The following is a 19111-nucleotide window of genomic DNA, read 5'->3' as shown; positions in this document are numbered from 1 at the left end:
TTTATATACAAAGTATAAAAAGTTTGTTTCAAATTGTTTTTACTTGACAAATGCTGTCATGTTAACTGCCCAAATACCGGGGGGAAAAAAAAAGCTGCTTTTCATCCAAAGTAATTGTTGTTTTTAATGCAGTATTGCATTTCAATACGCAGAATGCTTGAGCTGTTGGAGTAGGAACTATTATGTGTTGACACCATAGACTGTATAAAAACAGGTTGACACAGCTGTAACCGGACTGTAAACACAGACGGACCAGAAATGGTTTTGAGAAGCGTAAATATGACAGAAATGTAGCCATCAAATGAGCTTTACAATACCTGACGATACCACGAGAAACATCATCAATGATAATGTGAAATTAATATGAGATGTAAGAATATTTGGACAGTTGTGCATTTTAAACTTGGAAGTAATTGAAAGCCGTCTCTGGTTAAAGATGTCCCATGAGCGAGAGGAGAGTCGGAGCTGGGACTGGGACAGTCCTCAGTGTCGAGCCTAGCTGGACTACATCCAGACAGGCAGCATCCTTCTTTGAGCGCTTCCAGAGATTCAGAGCCAAAAGAGAGATGTCAGCAGCCAAATCCAGCAGGCGAGAATCACACGAAGGGAAAAGACAGGAAGAAGTCTGGATCTGTGGATCTGGGGCTTCCAAAGGACTGGGAGGATCTGAGCACAAGAGGCGTAGGGGCCCCTCTGGTCCTGGCAGACAGGAGATCACAGACTGCCGTCTTGCCCTCCTCCATTTCCCAGATTTCAACCAGAAGCAGATCTTCAATAAGCTTTCCAAATTAAGAAAGGAGCCGAAGAGCCTTCCTATCTTCCAGTACCGGGACAGGATAGTAGGTCCAGCAGGATGCCCCCCTGGGCCAGTACCAGGTGCTGATCGTGAACGAGGTGCATGAGAGACACCTGCACTGTGACTTCCTGTTGAGAGTGCTGCATTCCCTTCTGCCCCTGAGCCCAGACCTGCGGCTGGTCCTCATGTCAGCCACCATCAACATCAAACTCTTCTCCAGCTCTTTCAACAGTGCACCTGTTCTGCAGGTGCCAGGCAGACTCTTCCCCATTCAGGTGAGCTCTCAGCATCCTTTACTGTGTGTGTGTGTGTGTGTGTATTTTTGTAAACTGACTCCAATCAAAATCTAAATTCAAACACCATCACTGTGATCTACCAGCCCATTCCTCCATAATATCATTTTTCCCGCAGGTGTCCCGCTCGGAGAAACTGGACCCGCGGCCGTATCTGCGTGTGCTGCAGAGTAACTGACCAGCAGTACCCGCCGGAGGAGAGAGGAGACCTGCTGCTGTTCCTCAGCGGAGTGGCTGAGATCTCCAGCATCCAGGAGGCCTGTCAGACATTCGCCACACACACTCAGCACTGGATCGTCCTCCCTCTGCACAGCACTCTCTCACTGGCCCAGCAGGATACGGTACTTCTGCACTAGAGCGGGTTCATTCAGGACAGAGAGATGGTGGATTCGGCACGATCTTTATGCATAAGATGTTTTTGATTTGTTTTGTTTTTTATTAGCTTTTGATAAGTGATTCTCATTTATGCTGTTCTTTTACCGTCCAAAAGTTTAGGGTTAATGCTATTTATTTATTTATTTTTTGTGAAAGAAATTAATAGCAAGGATGTATTTAATTTAGCAAAAGTGATGGTAAATACATTTATAATGTAGTGTAATAGATTCTGTTTCAAGTAAATGCTGTTCTTATTAACTTTATGTTAACTGAAGAATCCTGAAAAAAAGGTATATCAAAAATATTAAGCAGCAAAAACTGATTTCAGAATTGATCATGATAATAAATGTTTCTTGAGCAGAAAATCAGCATATTAGAATGATTTCTGAAGGATCATGTTACACTAAAGACTGGATAAATTATGCTGAAAAATCAGTTTTGCCATAGCAGGAAGAAGCTGCATATTAAAATAGAAAAATATTATTTTAAATTGTAATAATATTCTACAACTTTACTGTTTTTTCTCTGCCTTATTGTATAAATGTTTTGTCTTGGTGAGTGTAAGAGACGTCTTTCAAAAACATTAAAAAAGTCTTACTGACCCCAAATGATTGAATGGTATATTATTTTTAAATAATTTCTCGGTGTATGGATTTTGACCCTCAGGTGTTTGACATTGCACCTCCTGGTGTGAGAAAATGCATAATTCCTACAAATATTGCTGAGACCTCTGTCACTATAGAAGGAGTGCTCTTTGTGGTCGATTCAGGTATATATAATTAAATACCTGATATATAATTAAATATATAATTAAATATTTATAATTAAATATTTTATCAGACCCTGCCACCAACTTTTATATCATGGTCCTTGCCGAAATTGTCTATTATCCTCATGTTGAAACATCACGGATGTTTCTTAATAGGAAAGGTGAAAGAGATGAGTTTTGATCCAAAGGCCAAGATGCAGAGACTGCAGGAGTTCTGGATCAGCAGGGCCAGTTCTGAACAGAGGAAGGGACGAGCAGGCAGAACTGGACCACCTCTACTCTGAATCTGATTATGACGCCTTCGCCCCATATCCTGTTCCTGAGATCCACAGGGTGGCGCTAGACTCCCTCATCCTACAGGTGCTCTCTCACATATGGAGGAACAAATCTTTGGTTTCATGAAAACTATGAAAAAACAATGCTTTTATATAATTGGGCCAATGGGCATAATCTTATAAGATAATTCTAATAACTGAGTGAGACGATGGACTAAGACATGCTTCAAATGATGTTTTTGCAGATGAAGAGCATGGGTCTAGGTGACCCTAGCACTTTAGCCTTCAGAGACCCTCCTCCAGCTTCTAGTATTCAGACTGCAGTGACGTATCTGGAAGAACAGGGGGCGCTAGATGAACTCGGGGAGCTCATTGGCAGGCTGCTGGCTCAACTGCCTGTGGATGTGGTCATTGGTAAAGAACCCTCACTTGCTGTTTTGCGTAGTTAGTTGAGCTTGCTAATGTATTAATGCCATTGTAAATTCTCCTACCTGTGTTTGTCCAGGAAAAATGTTGGTTTTGGGTTCAGTCTTCAAACTGGTGGAGCCAGTGTTGACGGTTGCCGCTGCGCTGAGTGTCCAGCCTCCATTTCTGCGCAGTGCTCAGCACAACCCAGACTGCTCCACCACTCACCAGCCCCTGAACAGCAACCAGGGCGACCCCTTCACACTGCCTGGGTGCAGGTCAGAGTTTAGGCCTCTTTGCCTGTTTAATTGTGTATCAGTGCTGGAGCCCTCCATGAACATTACTAGACTGAACCTGACATGATTTATCTTTACTATTTCTTTCTACAATAATATGTTAATAATATGTTGCTCAATCAATAGTCAATAAAATGGCATGTTTAGGAAAGGAACAAAGTATTTAAATAAAATTTATGAATGAAATATTCCTCTGGTGAATGTAATATGTGATGTTGTGCATTAATATTAATGAAGGAAATAAGCATATGTAAATTGTGATACAGACAGTTCCTTTTGTCTACAACATTAGGCACCCCTTACTTCTGAAAAAAGTCAGAATTGCAAGATATAACTATCAATTTATTTTGTCTAAATGTGTTGTGAGATTAATTTTGTCTATATAACTACACTGCTGTTCAAAAGTTGAGGATCATTACGATTTTTAATGTTTTTTTAAAGAAGTCTCTTTTGCTAACCAAGACTTATACAGAAATACAGGGGAAAAAAACATTAATATTGTAAAATATTATTACCATTTAAAATAATGGTTTTCTATTTCAATATACTTTAAAATATAATTTATTCCTGTGATGCAAAGCTGAATTTTCAGCATCATTACTCCAGTCTTCAGTGTCACATGATCCTTCAGAAATCATTCTGATATGCTGATTTGATATCAATGTTGGAAACAGTTTTGCTGCTTAATATTTTTTTTGGAACCTGTGATCTTTTTTTTCAGGATTCTTTGATGAATAAAGTTAAAAAGAACAGCATTTATTTACAATAGAACAACACAAGTGAGCATTAGATAAGGTCAAAGGTAATCTAAATGTAAAAATTGTGGAAAATAACCCTGTTTTTAAATATATATCTAATATCAACAGGTGAAAGCAGACAGAGGAAGCGGCTCTAGAAAGTGGTGCAGAAGGAGAGACACCCTGTCTGGGTCTGACGATGAGGCGGCAGGGAATGAGATGATGCTGAACAGAATGTGGACATACAGGTGTGCCTCGGTTGATTTAGATTTTTCAGCATAAGGGGAAAAGAAAAGAGAGAGCTAATCTAGATCCAACAGTTCACTTTATTCAGTTCTTAAAGGGACAGTCCACCCAAAAATGAACATTCCGTCACCCTCATGTTGTTCCAAAGCTATATGACTTTCTTTCCTTCGTGGAACATAAAAGAAGATATTTTGCTTCCCATTGATTGAAAAATACAATGGAAGTCAATGGAAGCCAGAACTGTTTGGTTATTAACAATCTTCAGAATATCTTCTTCTGTGTTCAGTAGAAGAAAGACATGCGTACAGATTTGGAGGGTATATGTGAGGGTGTTTATTTTTGGGTGAACTATCCCTTTAAGATAATATACAATAATATTGAAAAGTTTGGAGTCAGTAAGATTTTTTTAAAGAAATTAATACTTTTATTTGACAATGATGCATTAAGAAGATCAAAAGTTATAATAGTACAAAAAGATTTCTGTTCTTTTGTTTATCAAAGGATTCTGAAAAAGATTTGTACCATGATTTTCACGAATTGATAATAATAAGAAATGTTTCTTGAGCATTAGATCAGCATATTAAAATGATTTCTGAAGATCATGTGACACTGAAGACTTAAGTAATGATGCTGAAAATACAGCTGCGCATCACTGGAATAAATTACATTTGAAAATATATTAAATTAGAAAACATTTAAAATTGTAATAATATTTCACAATATTACTGTTTTCACTGACCCTAAATGTTTGAAGGGTAAATAAAACATTAGACAAAACTATGTGCAAAATGTTTTCCAATTATCATTAAAATCATTATCAGTGACAGCTGAGACAATAGTGACCATCAAATTGATTTTTATTATTTGCTGTTTGAACCGAGAAATACACTGAATTCACAAGTTATTATTTTTGAACAAATCATTAATTAGATAGAGATGACCCCTACAGACCCTCATGTTACAGTTAATAAGTCTCTTAAAATATCAGATAATTTGACCTTTTAAAGACAAGGAAAGGTTAGCTCATGTCCCCGAAAAACATAATGATATTTCTGAAATAATAATTCATAATATTTGTAAAATAAATAACACTATCTTGAGAAATGTATTTAAAACATTTTCAAAATTAATAAAATGTGTACACACATTTATTCAGTGTGTGAGAAAAATTTTATTTATTACTCGATGACACTTTTAGAGTCATTCAATTTAAACTTTAACTTAAAATTTAAACCCTGAAAACACTATAATGTATAATATATTTTAAAGAAATTAATACTTTTGTTCAGAAAATACACATTCAAATGATCAAAATTGACAGCGAAGTATTGAAATTTATTTTTCAAATAAACTTTCTATTCATCAATGAAGCTTGAAAAAAATGTATTGTGGTTTCCACAAAAATATGAAGCAGTCTATATAGTTTATTTTTTTATTTTAGTACATCAAGTTAAAACTAAATGAAAATAAAAAATTTTGCCTTGGCAAAAAAGCTGAAATAAAATAAGTTGTAAATAAGGGTTTTTATATTTTATTTTATTTCTGTTAAAGTTTATTTTATTTCAAACAAAGAAAATTAATGTTTATGGTTTTAGGCTTATTTAACTATAATATCCCTGCTATAAATAACATTTTTAAATATATAAAAAATTAATTTATCTTACTCTATATTTTTGATGACCCAAAGTGTCCCACAGAGAACTGGATAAGCTCTGTGAGGGACTCGTGGGGTTTCTGTTGTACACTGAGGTAATAAGGCAAACATAATCATTCATCTGTATTATTAATCTTGATCAAACACACATGATAATGACTTTCTCTTTCATAGCTGCAGTCTCAGAACCTTTACATCGGACCGCAGCTGGATCTGGATCTGTCTTCCGCCTCAGCTATCGGCTCTCTGTTTCCTGGAATGAAGGCCGAACCCGATCCCATCAAAGGAGGCCTCTGTTTGTGCAGCTACTTTACCTACAACTGTCTGTGTGTGAGTGCTCTTTTCTGACAGCATGTTTAAAAGCCCTTTCTTTCTGACTGTGCTCTAATAGCACCACTTCCTGTTTTTTAAAGAGTATCACGTAGGACTCTAAGGACCTGTGCAGTGAATGTTTACTCACTTTTTGGAGCTGCCCTCACTGTGACCTTTACATGCCCCTGACGCCCTTGGCGCGCATGCAACACGAGGCCACCTGCAGGCCGCCTGAGGAGCAGCAGCCTGAGGAGCAGCAGCCTAAGGAGCAGCAGCCTGAGGAACAGCCGCCTGAGGAACAGCCGCCTGAGGAACAGCCGCCTGAGGAACAGCAGCCTGAGGAACAGCAGCCTGAGGAACAGCAGCCTGAGGAACAGCAGCCTGAGGAACAGCCGCCTGAGGAACAGCAGCCTGAGGAACAGCAGCCTGAGGAACAGCAGCTTGAGGAACAGCAGCCTGAGGAACAGCAGCCTGAGGAGCAGCAGCCTGAGGAACAGCCACCTGAAGAACAGCAGCCTGAGGAACAGCAGCCTGAGGAACAGCAGCCTGAGGAGCAGCAGCCTGAGGAACAGCCACCTGAAGAACAGCAGCCTGAGGAACAGCAGCCTGAGGAACAGCAGCTTGAGGAACAGCAGCGTGAGGAGCAGCAGCCTGAGGAACAGCCGCCTGAGGAACAGCAGCCTGAGGAACAGCAGCTTGAGGAACAGCAGCGTGAGGAACAGCTGCCTGAGGAACAGCCGCCTGAGGAACAGCCGCCTGAGGAACAGCAGCTTGAGGAACAGCAGCCTGAGGAACAGCAGCCTGAGGAACAGCAGCCTGAGGAACAGCAGCCTGAGGAACAGCAGCCAGAGGAACAGCAGCCTGAGGAACAGCAGCCTGAGGAAGGTGAGTGGCTCATGAATCAGACTCAGAATATGCTTAGATGTACTGCAGTGATGACGTATTTTTGTAGGCCAACCCCTCAATAGGATTAAATGGTATTACTGGTGTATTTCATGTCATAGAACAGAACAGGAAAATATCTTCAGCTTGAGTTCACCACAGACCTTATTTCAGACATTTAACTAAAAACCCCACTGACTTCAGGACGATAGAGTGGGAAGTGCTCAAACACTAATTCATTTCCATGTTTTGGCTTACAAAAATACATCATCCCTGCAGCACTATATTCTGTAAAGAACAGTGCCTTTTTCAACACATTTACAAAGTTTCTAAAATAGAAGTTAGTTATTGATTTTAAAATAGCAAAAAATCTAAGAGTGCTGATTTCTAGAAAACAGACTGGCCAAAAGCTGCAATAATGCGGATATATGTATATATAATGTTATTTAATTATGAAAAATGATGCATGCATTAAAAGCTGAAATAAATTAATGTGAAAAAAAAGAATGTTTGCTCAGTATTCACAAAACCCATAATTTTTCCCCCATGTTTTTATCCAATAATTAGGCTGGCTGTAGATTTTGAAATGACTCGGCAGGTAGGATAAAATAAAATAAACAATAATTAACCAAACAAAAACCATCCATATAAAAAATAAAAATATATTACAACTAATAAAAATGACAAAAAAGCAAAATTATTAAAGCGAAAATGGAAAATATAAAATGAAAAATAATTAAAAATATTAATAAAAATATATTAAATATTATATTATTACTATTATAGATATTATAATATGTTAAAATAAAATAATTGTTTCTAATACAAATCATATTTAAATCTTCTCATGTCTTAGCAATAGTATTTTCACCCTTTATTTTGAAAATGCTCCTTACTGCTACACAGTAAATGTTTTTCTTTGTTTTCACAGAGTCTGACGGTGAAAAAAGGTCCTCATGATCTTCATCAGGTCTGACCAGGGTCTACTATTGAGACATCTGCAATAAAGGGCTGACTCTCACCTCAACAGAGATCCTAAAACACAAGAAATATAATTCTTCTACTTGCTTTTTACTGCGTTTAGCTGGGTCCTGGAATTGAATTTCACTGACTGAGGCGCCCCCTTGTGGACAATCAAGAATGTGCGTGGTGAAAATTGGCTCCGCCTAGTGGTCACAGTTATTATTGAAGGTACATCAAACAGAACTGTAAGGAATTGTCTGGCTCTTATTTCAATATATATATTTACATTATTTTCATGACAATCAAGGACATTCTCCTCCCATTTCTCTGTAGTTTGTAATGGGGACCACTGTAAATACAAAATTGTATATTAATTAAATTGCATGAATATAGAGGCAGCGTTGGTTAAATATAATAGTAAACAGATTTTAATTTCATTTTTATTGATTTTAATTTGAAAAATATTGTCTGCACAGAATTTTCATGACTGTGTTTTGGGGTAAGATTATGGTCATGAAATATTTATTTACTTTTCTTTATGCAAAATATAAATTCTTGTGTCCTTCCAAAAAAAACCGAAATAAAAACTACACATACATTCATTAAATAAACCTTCCTCTTTATGTATAAATGAAACACAACACAACACACCATTCCTGTCTCTCTCTCTAATACACCTGATATTGTGGTTATGAGTGAATGCTGAATGATGCCGTCCCAGTATCAGTGTGTACATAAACACATGTAAACATGAATCAGAGTGCAATCTTTTCATTAAAATATAGAGTTAGGGTTTAATTAATGATACAAACCCACGATATGTAACACCTCAAAGCAGCAAATTGGCACAAAGTCAGAGAAGACAGCACAGAAAATAAAAACCCGTCTCCAAAAATAAATAAAGAATTAGAATAAATATCTCAATAAATATATAAACAGGTAATATTTTCCATTGATTACTTTTCAAACTAATAGACACATACATATTAAAATATGCACATTGGCAGAAATAAACAACCCGAAAAAAGAAAACAAGTATTTAGGTATGTTGTTACTTAGAAATTATAGGTTATTGGTAAAATAAATCAAAAGGCACATTTATTAATAGGATGTATGACTAGGGCCCTCAAGGGTGGTCTCATCTCGCAAAGTTCTCTTTTCCATTGCTATTTTTGGGTCTTTTTGTGTCTCTCTATTCATGTCTAATATTCTGCCCATAAAGGGTGAGTGAGATTGTGTGTGAGAGGATGTTTCACGTCTTCAAAAATGGAGTCCAGATGCACAATGAAATACGATGTACGTGTGTAGATCGAATGGTCTAGTGGTTCATCTTGCTGTAAAAACCCTTTTCTTTTAAAGTGACTCTAATGCTCCATTGCTGGAGAAACCTCTTGGAGTTTGGACATTAGATCTTCCCCATCATAGATATTATAATTTAGAGGTGTTGTCTTCCTAACTCAAACACTGACTACAGGGCTGTGTCTGATTCCCTAACTCCTCATTACTAGCAGCGAGGTAAGACAAGTTTAAGGGAGTTGAAATAGCAGCTTTGAGATATTTAAAGCAAACACTTTGAGGTCCAAACCGTTATGCCGGGCAGTGTTTGAACTGATTGGTCTAAATTCTTGTGTCCTTTAGCCAGACGACAAAGTTTTCAGCATCAAGTCATTTGTCTGTCCACAGTGAAACAAAATATACTCTAATACAGACATAGCTGATGTTTCTCGACCAATGGGATTTCACTGTGGGCGGGGCTACCCAGCACAACTCCACAGACAAAATGTCTTGTCACTTCGTTGCTATGTTTAGGACACGGTGCGATGGCCCAAAAGCACACGTGAGGAGCCGTGTTACTCGTTATCGTTAATGATTGAGTACTTCTCTTGTTGCCTTACTGACAGATAAAGTTAAAATGTTGTGTCACACACAACAAGCCTTTGCTTTTTATCCTTTTCTTCTTACTAATAATTCATTGCACTGTATTTTTGGTGGCGTGTTCGACTACATTTCAAGGCCTCGGTTCACATTTGCTGTGCAAATGTTTGGCAGATTCATGTCTAGATTATCTCTCCACTTTTTTTGGTCTATACTTCAAATATAAGCAACATTCTTGGTTGCTGGCAAGTTCAATACAACTATAATCTTGACAGAAGAATGACATGTATGTGGTGAAAGTATGTATGTGGTTTTGGTGAAACTGCCCTCGATCAGACCATCCACGTTCCCTGTTCTCAAACAACTAAAAGTGATACGACATCAAAATGTTATGTTCTGGCCGAACGTGTGTGAAAAACCTACCATAAAGACCATATACAAAACCTCACCACAGCACACAGTCCCCGAAATAAGCGTCTCTTTCTCTATCTGCCTTCCTGTCCTCTGGACATTGAGGTAAAACTCAGTAACTTAGAGGTACAAGGGGAGTGTATTCATCAAATCAGTTGCAAAAAAAATATCTTTCAATAGTTCAAGTAAAATAATATACTCAATAACCATAGCTATAAACATTTTTCATCTCATTTTTCTCCCTAAATTAAATTTAATAAATAAATAAATAAAACCCAAGAGAAAAAAACGAACAATTGTTTACACGTCACTGATCCCCATTCACTCCCCACCTCCCGGAGACGACCCCTGACCCCAACGACCAGCAAATCAGAAAGCAATCTTCCCGAACCCATGCACCCACCGCCGATACGAGCGTGAAGGGTCCGAGCAGAGAAGAGCGGAATGCAGCAGACGGCCTTGGAGGGGGCGAGGGGATATTATCGTGAAGGTTTATGTAGGAGATCTGGCTCTACGGCTGTTCCTTGAATGACGACGACGTCTTTGTGCTCCTGTCCCGTCACAATAAGCCCCACCCACACGCCCTCCCCCCGGTCAGGCCTCATCGCACGGCCTTGTGCTTTCCTCCGCAGCAGCCACATCTCTCCCCACAGCGCAGGCATGCGCGCAGGGGCAGGTAGCAGCACATGCAGGGCACGAAAAGAGACAGCGTCAACAGCACCATCCAGCGGGCGCAGCACAGCGTGTGCGGCCGGCTGCCCATCGAGTCCTCGCACGAGCACGGCTCCCAGAACTCGCCCTCGGAGTCCGACATGCAGTGGTAGAGCAGGCTCTCTGCGCACCACACACACGTCCACTGGCGCAGGCAGTGTAGCGCCGGGTCGGGAGCGTCCCGGCAGCGGCCCCGTCCGTTCTCGGAGGCGCTGAAGACGGAGCGGCAGTACACGCAGCGTGACGAGCAAGAGGAGGAGCCCTGCGGGCAAGAGCTGTCGTCGTCGGGCGAGATGGCTTCCCCTCCACTGCCCCCTCGCTTGCGAGTCCGAGAGCGGGGCGTGGCGAGCGAGGTGTGGATGCAGCAGGGAGAGGGCGAGCCTTTGTTCGTCTCCTCTGGGGAGCCGCTGGCCGATGGCACTCCCGGCACAGCGTTGGGCATGCAGGTGGGCGAAGAGTTGAGCTGAGAGCCTTTGGTGTCCAGCATGACGGTGACCTCGCAGCCTGTGGTGCCCACACCAGCCAGTTCCTTCTCAAAGCGCACCACGCAAAGCTCTGACTTGTCCTGGCTGCTGCCCACCACCACGCCCCCCGTCAGCCCGCCCACCTTGGTCCGTGTAGCACCGGCGCGTCGGTAGTCCTCGTAGCCGCGCGTACCCCACAGGTCCTTGCAGGGGTCGAGGCTGCGGAGGTCCCCTTCCTCCAGCAGGGAGATGGTGGGTGAGAGTGGAGAGAGGGGGGAGGAGGCAGGGGGCGCTATGGGGGGAGTCGGGGGAGCCGGAGGTGGCGGAGGGGGTGCTGGAGGATTCAAGACGGCGGTAACTTGGGTGAGCTGGTGCTGGGCAGGTCGGGTGTGGATCTGTGTTGAAAAGAGAACGAGGGATGAATATAATGCTGGAGAAGCAGTGACATGACGAATGTGTGAACTACCTACATACCATTCAAAACTATTCATTTATTCAAAAATACAATAAAATGGCATGTAACATATTTAAATTTTTTATGCATTTAACATACACTTTTATCCAAAACGACCTACATTCCATTCAAAGTACACATTTTATTTCAAAAGTATCAAATTTACATATTGCGATAAATTGCTAATGCTTTTATCACGGTATACAAAATTATCATGATATTGAAATTTAGTTGCAAAATAATGTTGTCATAATAAAGTATAACAGGTTTAATAACTTTTTTCTTATAACAAAAAGAAACTGTAGGTTTAAATACAATACACCAATACACAAAAAATTTATAAAGTAAATAATTTCACACAGATTAAAGTGCAAAAGAATTGTAAAGACCAATAGGTAACACTTTACAATAATAAGCCATAAGTAGAAACTTGGCTCTGTGATGAGCACCATAGCGAATACACAAATCTGAATGGCTGTTTAAATCATTCATAAAGTAGCGCTGTGTAGCTACTTTGTTTATGGGGTTTCCGGGGTAACGGCTGCATTTCTGTTGTGCAGCGCCACCTGCTGTCAGAGAGTGAATGTGCGCTTCTCATCCGTGCTTGTTTACACAAGTGTGCAGCGGTGTTGTGCATTGTGGCCAGTTGATGGGAAAAGTATTCTTAAAATGCATTCAAAAAAAATTGAATAATTTGTAATAAATAATTATTCACAGTATTTTGAAGTGCCCACGATAACAATACTGTACATGTTCATTATCGTGATATATCACATTACCAAATACCGGCACATGTCTAGGTGCGAATCCCAACAAATATTAATTTAGTATTAATATTAAAAATTCATGATATCTGTAAAAAAAAAATAATAATAAAAAAAGTATTATATTATATAAAAATTATATACTTATTTATTTAAAAGCTCTTTGTACATAATTATTAAGATGAATACATTCATATATATTAAAATTTTATTACTTTACATTGATGGTTGCACCACATGACATTTTTTTCTCATTAATCTACACCATTTCTTGAAAAAAATAAAAATAAAAACCACATGAATACAAAGAGTATGTGTGTTTTAAACTAGATTTTTTTAAAGATTGTTTCCTTTTTGGACACATAGATATGGCATTAACCAACATGCCAGAATCAACTTTCAAGCAATGTGAATCCTTTACCTGAGCCGGGGTCTGCGTCGTGACAGCGTGCCCTGTCCCATACGCAAACTCCTCTGTAGAACGCACAAAACAGGTGGAGGACGACTCACTGGTCACAATGGTAATGGGTTTGGGCAGCATCTCTTTTCTGCTGTTGGATGACGACTCACTCCCTGTATGAGACTGAGACAGACTGCAAGTCATCAAACATGCAGAACCTCCTCATGCATAGGCAACAAGATGAAGGCTAGAAGGTGTAAAGGTGTAGTTTGGATTGTCTTGTTTTATGAATGAGTCATACACTTATTCTGCTCTGACTTCATTTGAAAAGTATTCGAAAAAACAAACTAAATTATTGTCAAGATTTTAGCCCGGAAACGGCAAAGCAAGTTATTGCATTTTGATTCAATTTGATGATTACAAAGACAATTTTATTTGGAATGACATGCACAATAACACCAGAAACACATAGGAGAATAAATACAGTCAATTTTGATTTATTGACTTCAATGTCTGTCATGACTTCATAAGTATCTAGGCACGAAGTACTTCTCAGACAGACACAAAGATGAACCAGATACTTTGAAGCACTTTGATGTGATAAAAACACTCACTGCTTGACCGTCATCCTCAGTGTCGCCCTCTTCAGGTGTCGAGGAGGAAGGCGAGTCAGATCCTGCAGGGAAATATTAAAATAGATAGATTCTGGCTTAGCATGAATACATTTCAAGAAATAAAACATCAGAGTTATTTGGCTTTAAAACTCTAAAGTGCATTAAATTCTTTCACTCCTATTTGCTTCTGTGCATTACCTCTGTCCAGCTTCTCAAGGACACTTTGAAGCCCCCTCTCGAAGGAGATGGCGTCAGCTGGGCTCTGGAAGGTCAGACCAAACTTCCTCTCCTCCACACGCCAGTGATGGAAGATGGGATTCACCTTGTTGTAGACCAAACCCTTTTGAATGGCGCATTCCAGCACAGGCTGCATAAATAAAGAGAGGCGGGTCACTCGCGGGCCACTCATGAGGGCAACTACCAAATCACCACAACTACCAGGACTGTCAGGCTGAGGGAACATCAGTGCACTCAAAGACAGGCATGAACACACACGCACACACTCACTGCTCGATCACGTAGCCGTTCTCCACGTATGACGTACTGTCTCCGCCCACAACCTTCAGAGCTCCGCCCCTTACAGATGACCACATGACTGAGGCCGCCACCTCCAAGGGGCACCCAGCCACCGCTAGAATCGTCACGTGTCATCACCACAGCTCGGACACGCACACTGTTAGGGAAGTGAAAGCAGTGAGTGCACTAGCCAGCTGAGCGCAAACACACACACACACACACACCCCCACACACACAAACACAGACTTTGAGACAAAGGCAACTGAAGAAGAAAATACAACCATCAGCATAAAATATTAAAATAGCCTCAAAATGAGGGAAACTTACAACTGATAGAGAAAAGACAAAGATGCAGTGTGAAGTACTATTATTGGCCTGCAATGTCCACTGAAATGATGTTCATAAACCATTTTGCTTCTGTAATCTTTCTAGACATATTTCCGGGTGAAACTGAATATTCAGTGAGAATAAAGGTAAGCTGGGACTTTGGATTTAATCCATTTTTAAGTTTATTAGATCATGAAAAGTGGACGTAAATGTGGTTGGGCATCATAAAAAGAAAGGATGTTTCAGACACTGAGCAAGTTACATTACATCTGTAAAATGTAAAACATTTCATTAATAGAAATAGCATGCACTGATGAACTGGCCCCATCAAAGAACACACATTAAAATGTAAATAAGTTCAATGAAATTTTAGAAGTACTTCACAGTGAAATGCCTTCTACAATCTTCCAGTTTTTCAATGTTGAAAATTTAAAGCCAATCAGTTCAAGCCAATTGCAACCAGGTTTGTCTGGAGATCGGGGTTTTGGGAGGGAAACGCACCTCACAGACTACATTATGGTTGATGTGATGCTCACAGCTAGCAGCAGGCACGTGACTGGAGGGGAGTGGATGAACCCACCCCATGATGATGAGGTTAGTCCAAATGAAGAGTCATTTCAGAGGTGGAGCAAGTTATTATAATTTGATACAATATTACTAAGTAATTTGAATCAAAGTGTACTTATGAGTAGTCCACAATAGGTAGGGTGACCATATGCGCCGTTCATATGGGACACATCCCGGCCAGGATTTTAATATTGCCTAAAACATCCAAAGCAGTTTGACCAATAACATGCAGGTATTATACATAATCGACCAATCGTGGGGCTACGCGTGAGAAGGTGAGATCTACAGGGAATGATCAAAGCGATGCACATATGTGCACGTATTTGTTCGTTTGTTTGACTTGAAGTGTCGCTGCTCAAAAAAAAAAAAAAAAAAAAAAAAGACAGCAAAGTAGGTGCGAGAGTGATCCGAAAACATAAGGAGCCATCTGCTCTGCTCTCTAGCTCTCATAAATGTCACACAACGATCGACCTGCAAACAGCCAAAACCTGGATATTTTAGGCAATATTAAAATCCTGGATGGGACGTGTCCCGTATGAATGGCGCATATGGTCACCCTAACAATAGGGCCTATAACATACAATTAACATGCAGTAAATATGGTTTATTTTTATGCTGATATTAAAGGTGCAACTGATTTCACCCCTTCTGACAACATTCGCCAGATTTAAGGTGAACTCCAAACAGCTCTTTTGCGCTTTGGGAAGGGGACGTAAGTGAACAACTGAATCCCTTCACGAAGGGCCCTTCCAGAAGTCCGTTAGCGAAGGGAACACGCTATGGTCACTTCACGGAAGTGATTTTTGTTTTTATGTGATATTCGGTTAGTAGATCTTGTGATGCTTTTTAAAGCAAATTTGGGGTTGATTTCCACTTCACATACAAACGTAAGTAGAATAGGCTAATAAAATTACAAAATATTTTTATCAGTGATAGATATGATTTAAGACGGTAGTGTACGCAAGTGTAAGCAATATAATATTGAACAGTATTTGAATAAAATAATATGAATAAGAAGAAATATTTATTTGCAACAACTGATGGAGTGCAGCATTGTCAAGGTAACATTTGGTCAGTCATTTCCTTCGCCAAGGGAGTTCCAAACACTTATACAAGACAGTAATGCCCTACAGCCTTCAAAGAACACACTTCAAGGGCTCTGCCCTTCGAAAGGAGCAGGGCATTGGGATGCTCACTTCCGTTTAGAATTCGCCCTTAGCTAATGAATGTGACACGCCCCCTTTCTAAAGCTCCGCCCCCAGCAAACCTGAACTTGCAGAAGACTGACAGACTGAGAACGTTTCTGATTCGCTAAATAAATTAGGGCCGCTCCCCGAGTAGTTTTGCTGTGACAGAGACGTGTGATTTGTTTGGACACCCATTTTAGTGATCTGTCAAGTAAGAGAGACATTTTATGTGTGGTATTAAAAAAAATCGCTATTTAATATTATGTAGGCTACTGTAAGTGCTACATGTGTTAACTAGACTCGGGGATACAGGAGAATTTTGATTGATTCCTTGAGACAAGATGGTGTGGCGTGGTTGCAAGCACTGGTTTGTGTTAAATTGATTGAATCATCTTAAATCACAACGTCACGTGTGCTTTGTGTATTCCCTAAGCTACAGGTTCAGTCCAGAATACATAAACAGTCGAAGCACGATTATAACAATGAGAGGAAACAGCGCGATATTTTTTAATGGACGGTCACGTGGGCGAGGAGAATCTAATCACACTTTCAGCGCGCGCACACGGAACAAGCGTTTACAGCCATCGCTCATTTCTGTAGAAAAGTCTTTAATATAGTCGTTCCGGGTTACAGTGAGAACGATATAAAACAACAAAGGACATAATGGCTCCATATGTTAATATGAGGGAGTAGCACAAAGAAAGAAATCGTAAATAAATGAATGGCCTGAGGGGAATGAAACGTGTGGAGATGATGAGGGAGAGGGTGGGAGATGAAGAGTGGAGATGTATCAATGAACGCGCCTGTATTCGCCATACAAGGCCCTTAAAGCGGTTTTCCAGACCGACAAGCTCCATTACAATAAACGCTATGAAATCACATCCATTTTGATTCAGAGCCCCATTTGTGTTATTAAACGATATCAGTTATTATAAGCCATTGCACTACCATATCGTCCGATCGACACGCGTTCACGCGCAATCATTCGTTCATCCCGCTGTTTTATGAATGAATAAAACCACATATATGCTACAGCACGGCAAATTCAATGGGCAGATGAGTGGGTGAAAGGAGGATATGGACAAGAAGAAGAAGAAGAAGAAGACAAGCGCTGGGGGGAGGGGGAGACATGAAGAGGAAGAGGAGGAGGGGGGTGAGAGAAAAATCACATTTCATTCATAAAGTTTGGCTTTAAAAATCATAATGAAACTCGAGACGCGTTGATAAAAGCATCCCTCTCCACCTCCATCCCGCCAGTGTGTCCCCGACGCCAGAAAACTCGCCACATTTCGCCGATTTGGAACGACACGTTTTATAATTCACGGATGTATTTGGTGGTTATACGTGGAGCCTCCACACACATCTTCCTCGAGACAAAAAGCCGTCTCTTACTGCGCCCTGTTCGTCTTTCACGCGGCATTGAAGGCGTTTTATATCGTGCACTTCAGCTGAGGCCCGTTCACTGGCGTTATTCATCAAATGTTGGATGGAAATGGTGTACACTGTTGATAGCTATAGCTGCGTAATAGTGTTTATGAGCATCTAACATCAGATGGTCTGGCGTGAGCATCTTACAGTCCATTAGAGGTGCTGCAAATCAATCAGTCTGTTCTGCTCAAATAAAAATGCATGGACTTACTCGCCCTCCATGGCTCGGTGTTGCCCGCCGCTTCGAGCTGGCTGCCCCCCGGTCTCTCGTCTTTTTTATTCCCCTTCTTACCGAGCACACACACACTCGCGCGCGCGCGCGCGTTCTCACACTCATACACACACACGCACGCACACACACACACGCGCGCGTTCTCACACTCTCGCTCACATACGCACGCACACGGTCTCTCCTTCACTCACTCCTTGCGCTCGCTGCTCTCATATTCTCGTCTTTCTCTGTCCACCTTCATATGGTTTTGGATGGGCTCGAGGATGCAGCAGCCATTTTCCACCGGCAGCATCATCATCGTCCTCCCTCCCTCCCTCCCTTCCTTCCTCTCTCTCTCTCTCTCTCTCACTCGCTCGCTCTCTCTCAATCACTCCCTCCCTGTTTCTCTCTCTCTCTTTCTACCTGTCTAGTACAGCAGTTCTCACACACTCATATTAAACACACTCGTGGATGGACACAGTGTCCCTAAATGGGAGCCGCATCGGTCCAGTTTTGTGGCTGTCAGGACATTCAGAGCGATTTGCTTCTATAAATGGCCATGCGCATAAGCAGCCACCAGTGTCAAATCTGAAAGGAGAGTGGCTACTAATGTTAGAGAGAGATAGCAAATGATCAATACTGTACAGTAACACAGTGATAAGTGTGTAAACTCGGTTGATCTAGTGTAGATCAGCCAGGGATTACGCTTCAGTACCTTGGACAGCTCCCATACAGCTCTATACGCCATGACAGAATCGCAGCAGCCAGTCTCCATTCATCTCCAACTCTCCATTCATGTTCACTGATAGCCCACCATTGATAAACAGCCACGCCAGCGTCGAGCCTTTCTTACTCAAATAATCAGCCCGTCTCGCTCCCGTTCAACCATTTCGATAAAGTACACGAAGTTACAGCGCGGTAGTGCTTCAAAAGTTTGCTATTTAAAAATAATTTTGTCAAATATCATCAGAATGTTTGTGCGCGAATTTAATTTCGCAGTTTAATTCAAATATGTAACGAACGGAAATTCTATGAGAAATCAGAATATGTCATGTTTAGAATTTCTATGTTTGGAGGTGTTTTTGTTTCATCAATCGTTCAAAGGTAACGGCAAACTGACATTACTGACACATATTATTCTATTTTAGTTGTTAAATTAGGCTTACATTGCTTTTATTT

The 19111-nt window shown here is 40.6% G+C and overlaps 2 protein-coding genes and 1 pseudogene across 3 annotated transcripts; 2 read left to right on the top strand and 1 right to left on the bottom strand.

Annotated features, from left to right (window-relative positions):
• Nucleotides 1–443: 443 nt before the first annotated feature.
• On the top strand, nucleotides 444–4312 carry LOC109088436 (annotated as a pseudogene).
• A 178-nt stretch (nucleotides 4313–4490) lies between these two features.
• Nucleotides 4491–8000, top strand: LOC122134361 (putative mediator of RNA polymerase II transcription subunit 26). Its single transcript, XM_042774712.1, has 5 exons — nucleotides 4491–4509; nucleotides 5880–5941; nucleotides 6021–6176; nucleotides 6272–7043; nucleotides 7972–8000. Exons 1-5 carry the CDS (start codon nucleotides 4491–4493, stop codon nucleotides 7998–8000), a joined length of 1038 nt encoding a protein of 345 aa, XP_042630646.1.
• A 656-nt stretch (nucleotides 8001–8656) lies between these two features.
• Nucleotides 8657–18268, bottom strand: LOC109088435 (sprouty-related, EVH1 domain-containing protein 1-like). Of its 2 annotated transcripts, XM_042774895.1 has the most exons (6): nucleotides 17933–18268; nucleotides 14204–14369; nucleotides 13895–14063; nucleotides 13697–13758; nucleotides 13104–13265; nucleotides 8658–11859 (listed from the first exon to the last, which is right to left on the bottom strand). In XM_042774895.1, exons 1-6 carry the CDS (start codon nucleotides 17941–17943, stop codon nucleotides 10891–10893), a joined length of 1539 nt encoding a protein of 512 aa, XP_042630829.1. In that variant the 5' UTR covers nucleotides 17944–18268; the 3' UTR covers nucleotides 8658–10890. The 2 variants fall into 2 exon arrangements, with proteins under 2 accessions (XP_042630830.1, XP_042630829.1); XM_042774896.1 differs by lacking the exon at nucleotides 17933–18268 and having other exon boundaries at nucleotides 8657–11859; nucleotides 13104–13275; nucleotides 14196–14336.
• Nucleotides 18269–19111: the final 843 nt, after the last annotated feature.

Source organism: Cyprinus carpio, chromosome A18 (assembly GCF_018340385.1).
Source record: "Cyprinus carpio isolate SPL01 chromosome A18, ASM1834038v1, whole genome shotgun sequence".
Classification (NCBI taxonomy): domain Eukaryota; kingdom Metazoa; phylum Chordata; class Actinopteri; order Cypriniformes; family Cyprinidae; genus Cyprinus; species Cyprinus carpio.
The sequence above is the reverse complement of the archived record's forward strand: the minus strand, read 5'-3'. Positions and strand labels throughout refer to the sequence as shown.

Bases quoted from the DNA above. Each gene is read 5' to 3' on its own strand.
- LOC122134361 (XM_042774712.1), top strand. The intron at 5,942-6,020 runs GTAATAAGGCAA...TCTCTTTCATAG, and splicing joins GGTTTCTGTTGTACACTGAG to CTGCAGTCTCAGAACCTTTA. The intron at 6,177-6,271 runs GTGAGTGCTCTT...AGTATCACGTAG, and splicing joins TTACCTACAACTGTCTGTGT to GACTCTAAGGACCTGTGCAG.
- LOC109088435 (XM_042774895.1), bottom strand. The intron at 14,064-14,203 runs GTGAGTGTGTGC...TTATTTATGCAG, and splicing joins AACGGCTACGTGATCGAGCA to CCTGTGCTGGAATGCGCCAT. The intron at 13,266-13,696 runs GTGAGTGTTTTT...AGTCTGTCTCAG, and splicing joins CTGAGGATGACGGTCAAGCA to TCTCATACAGGGAGTGAGTC.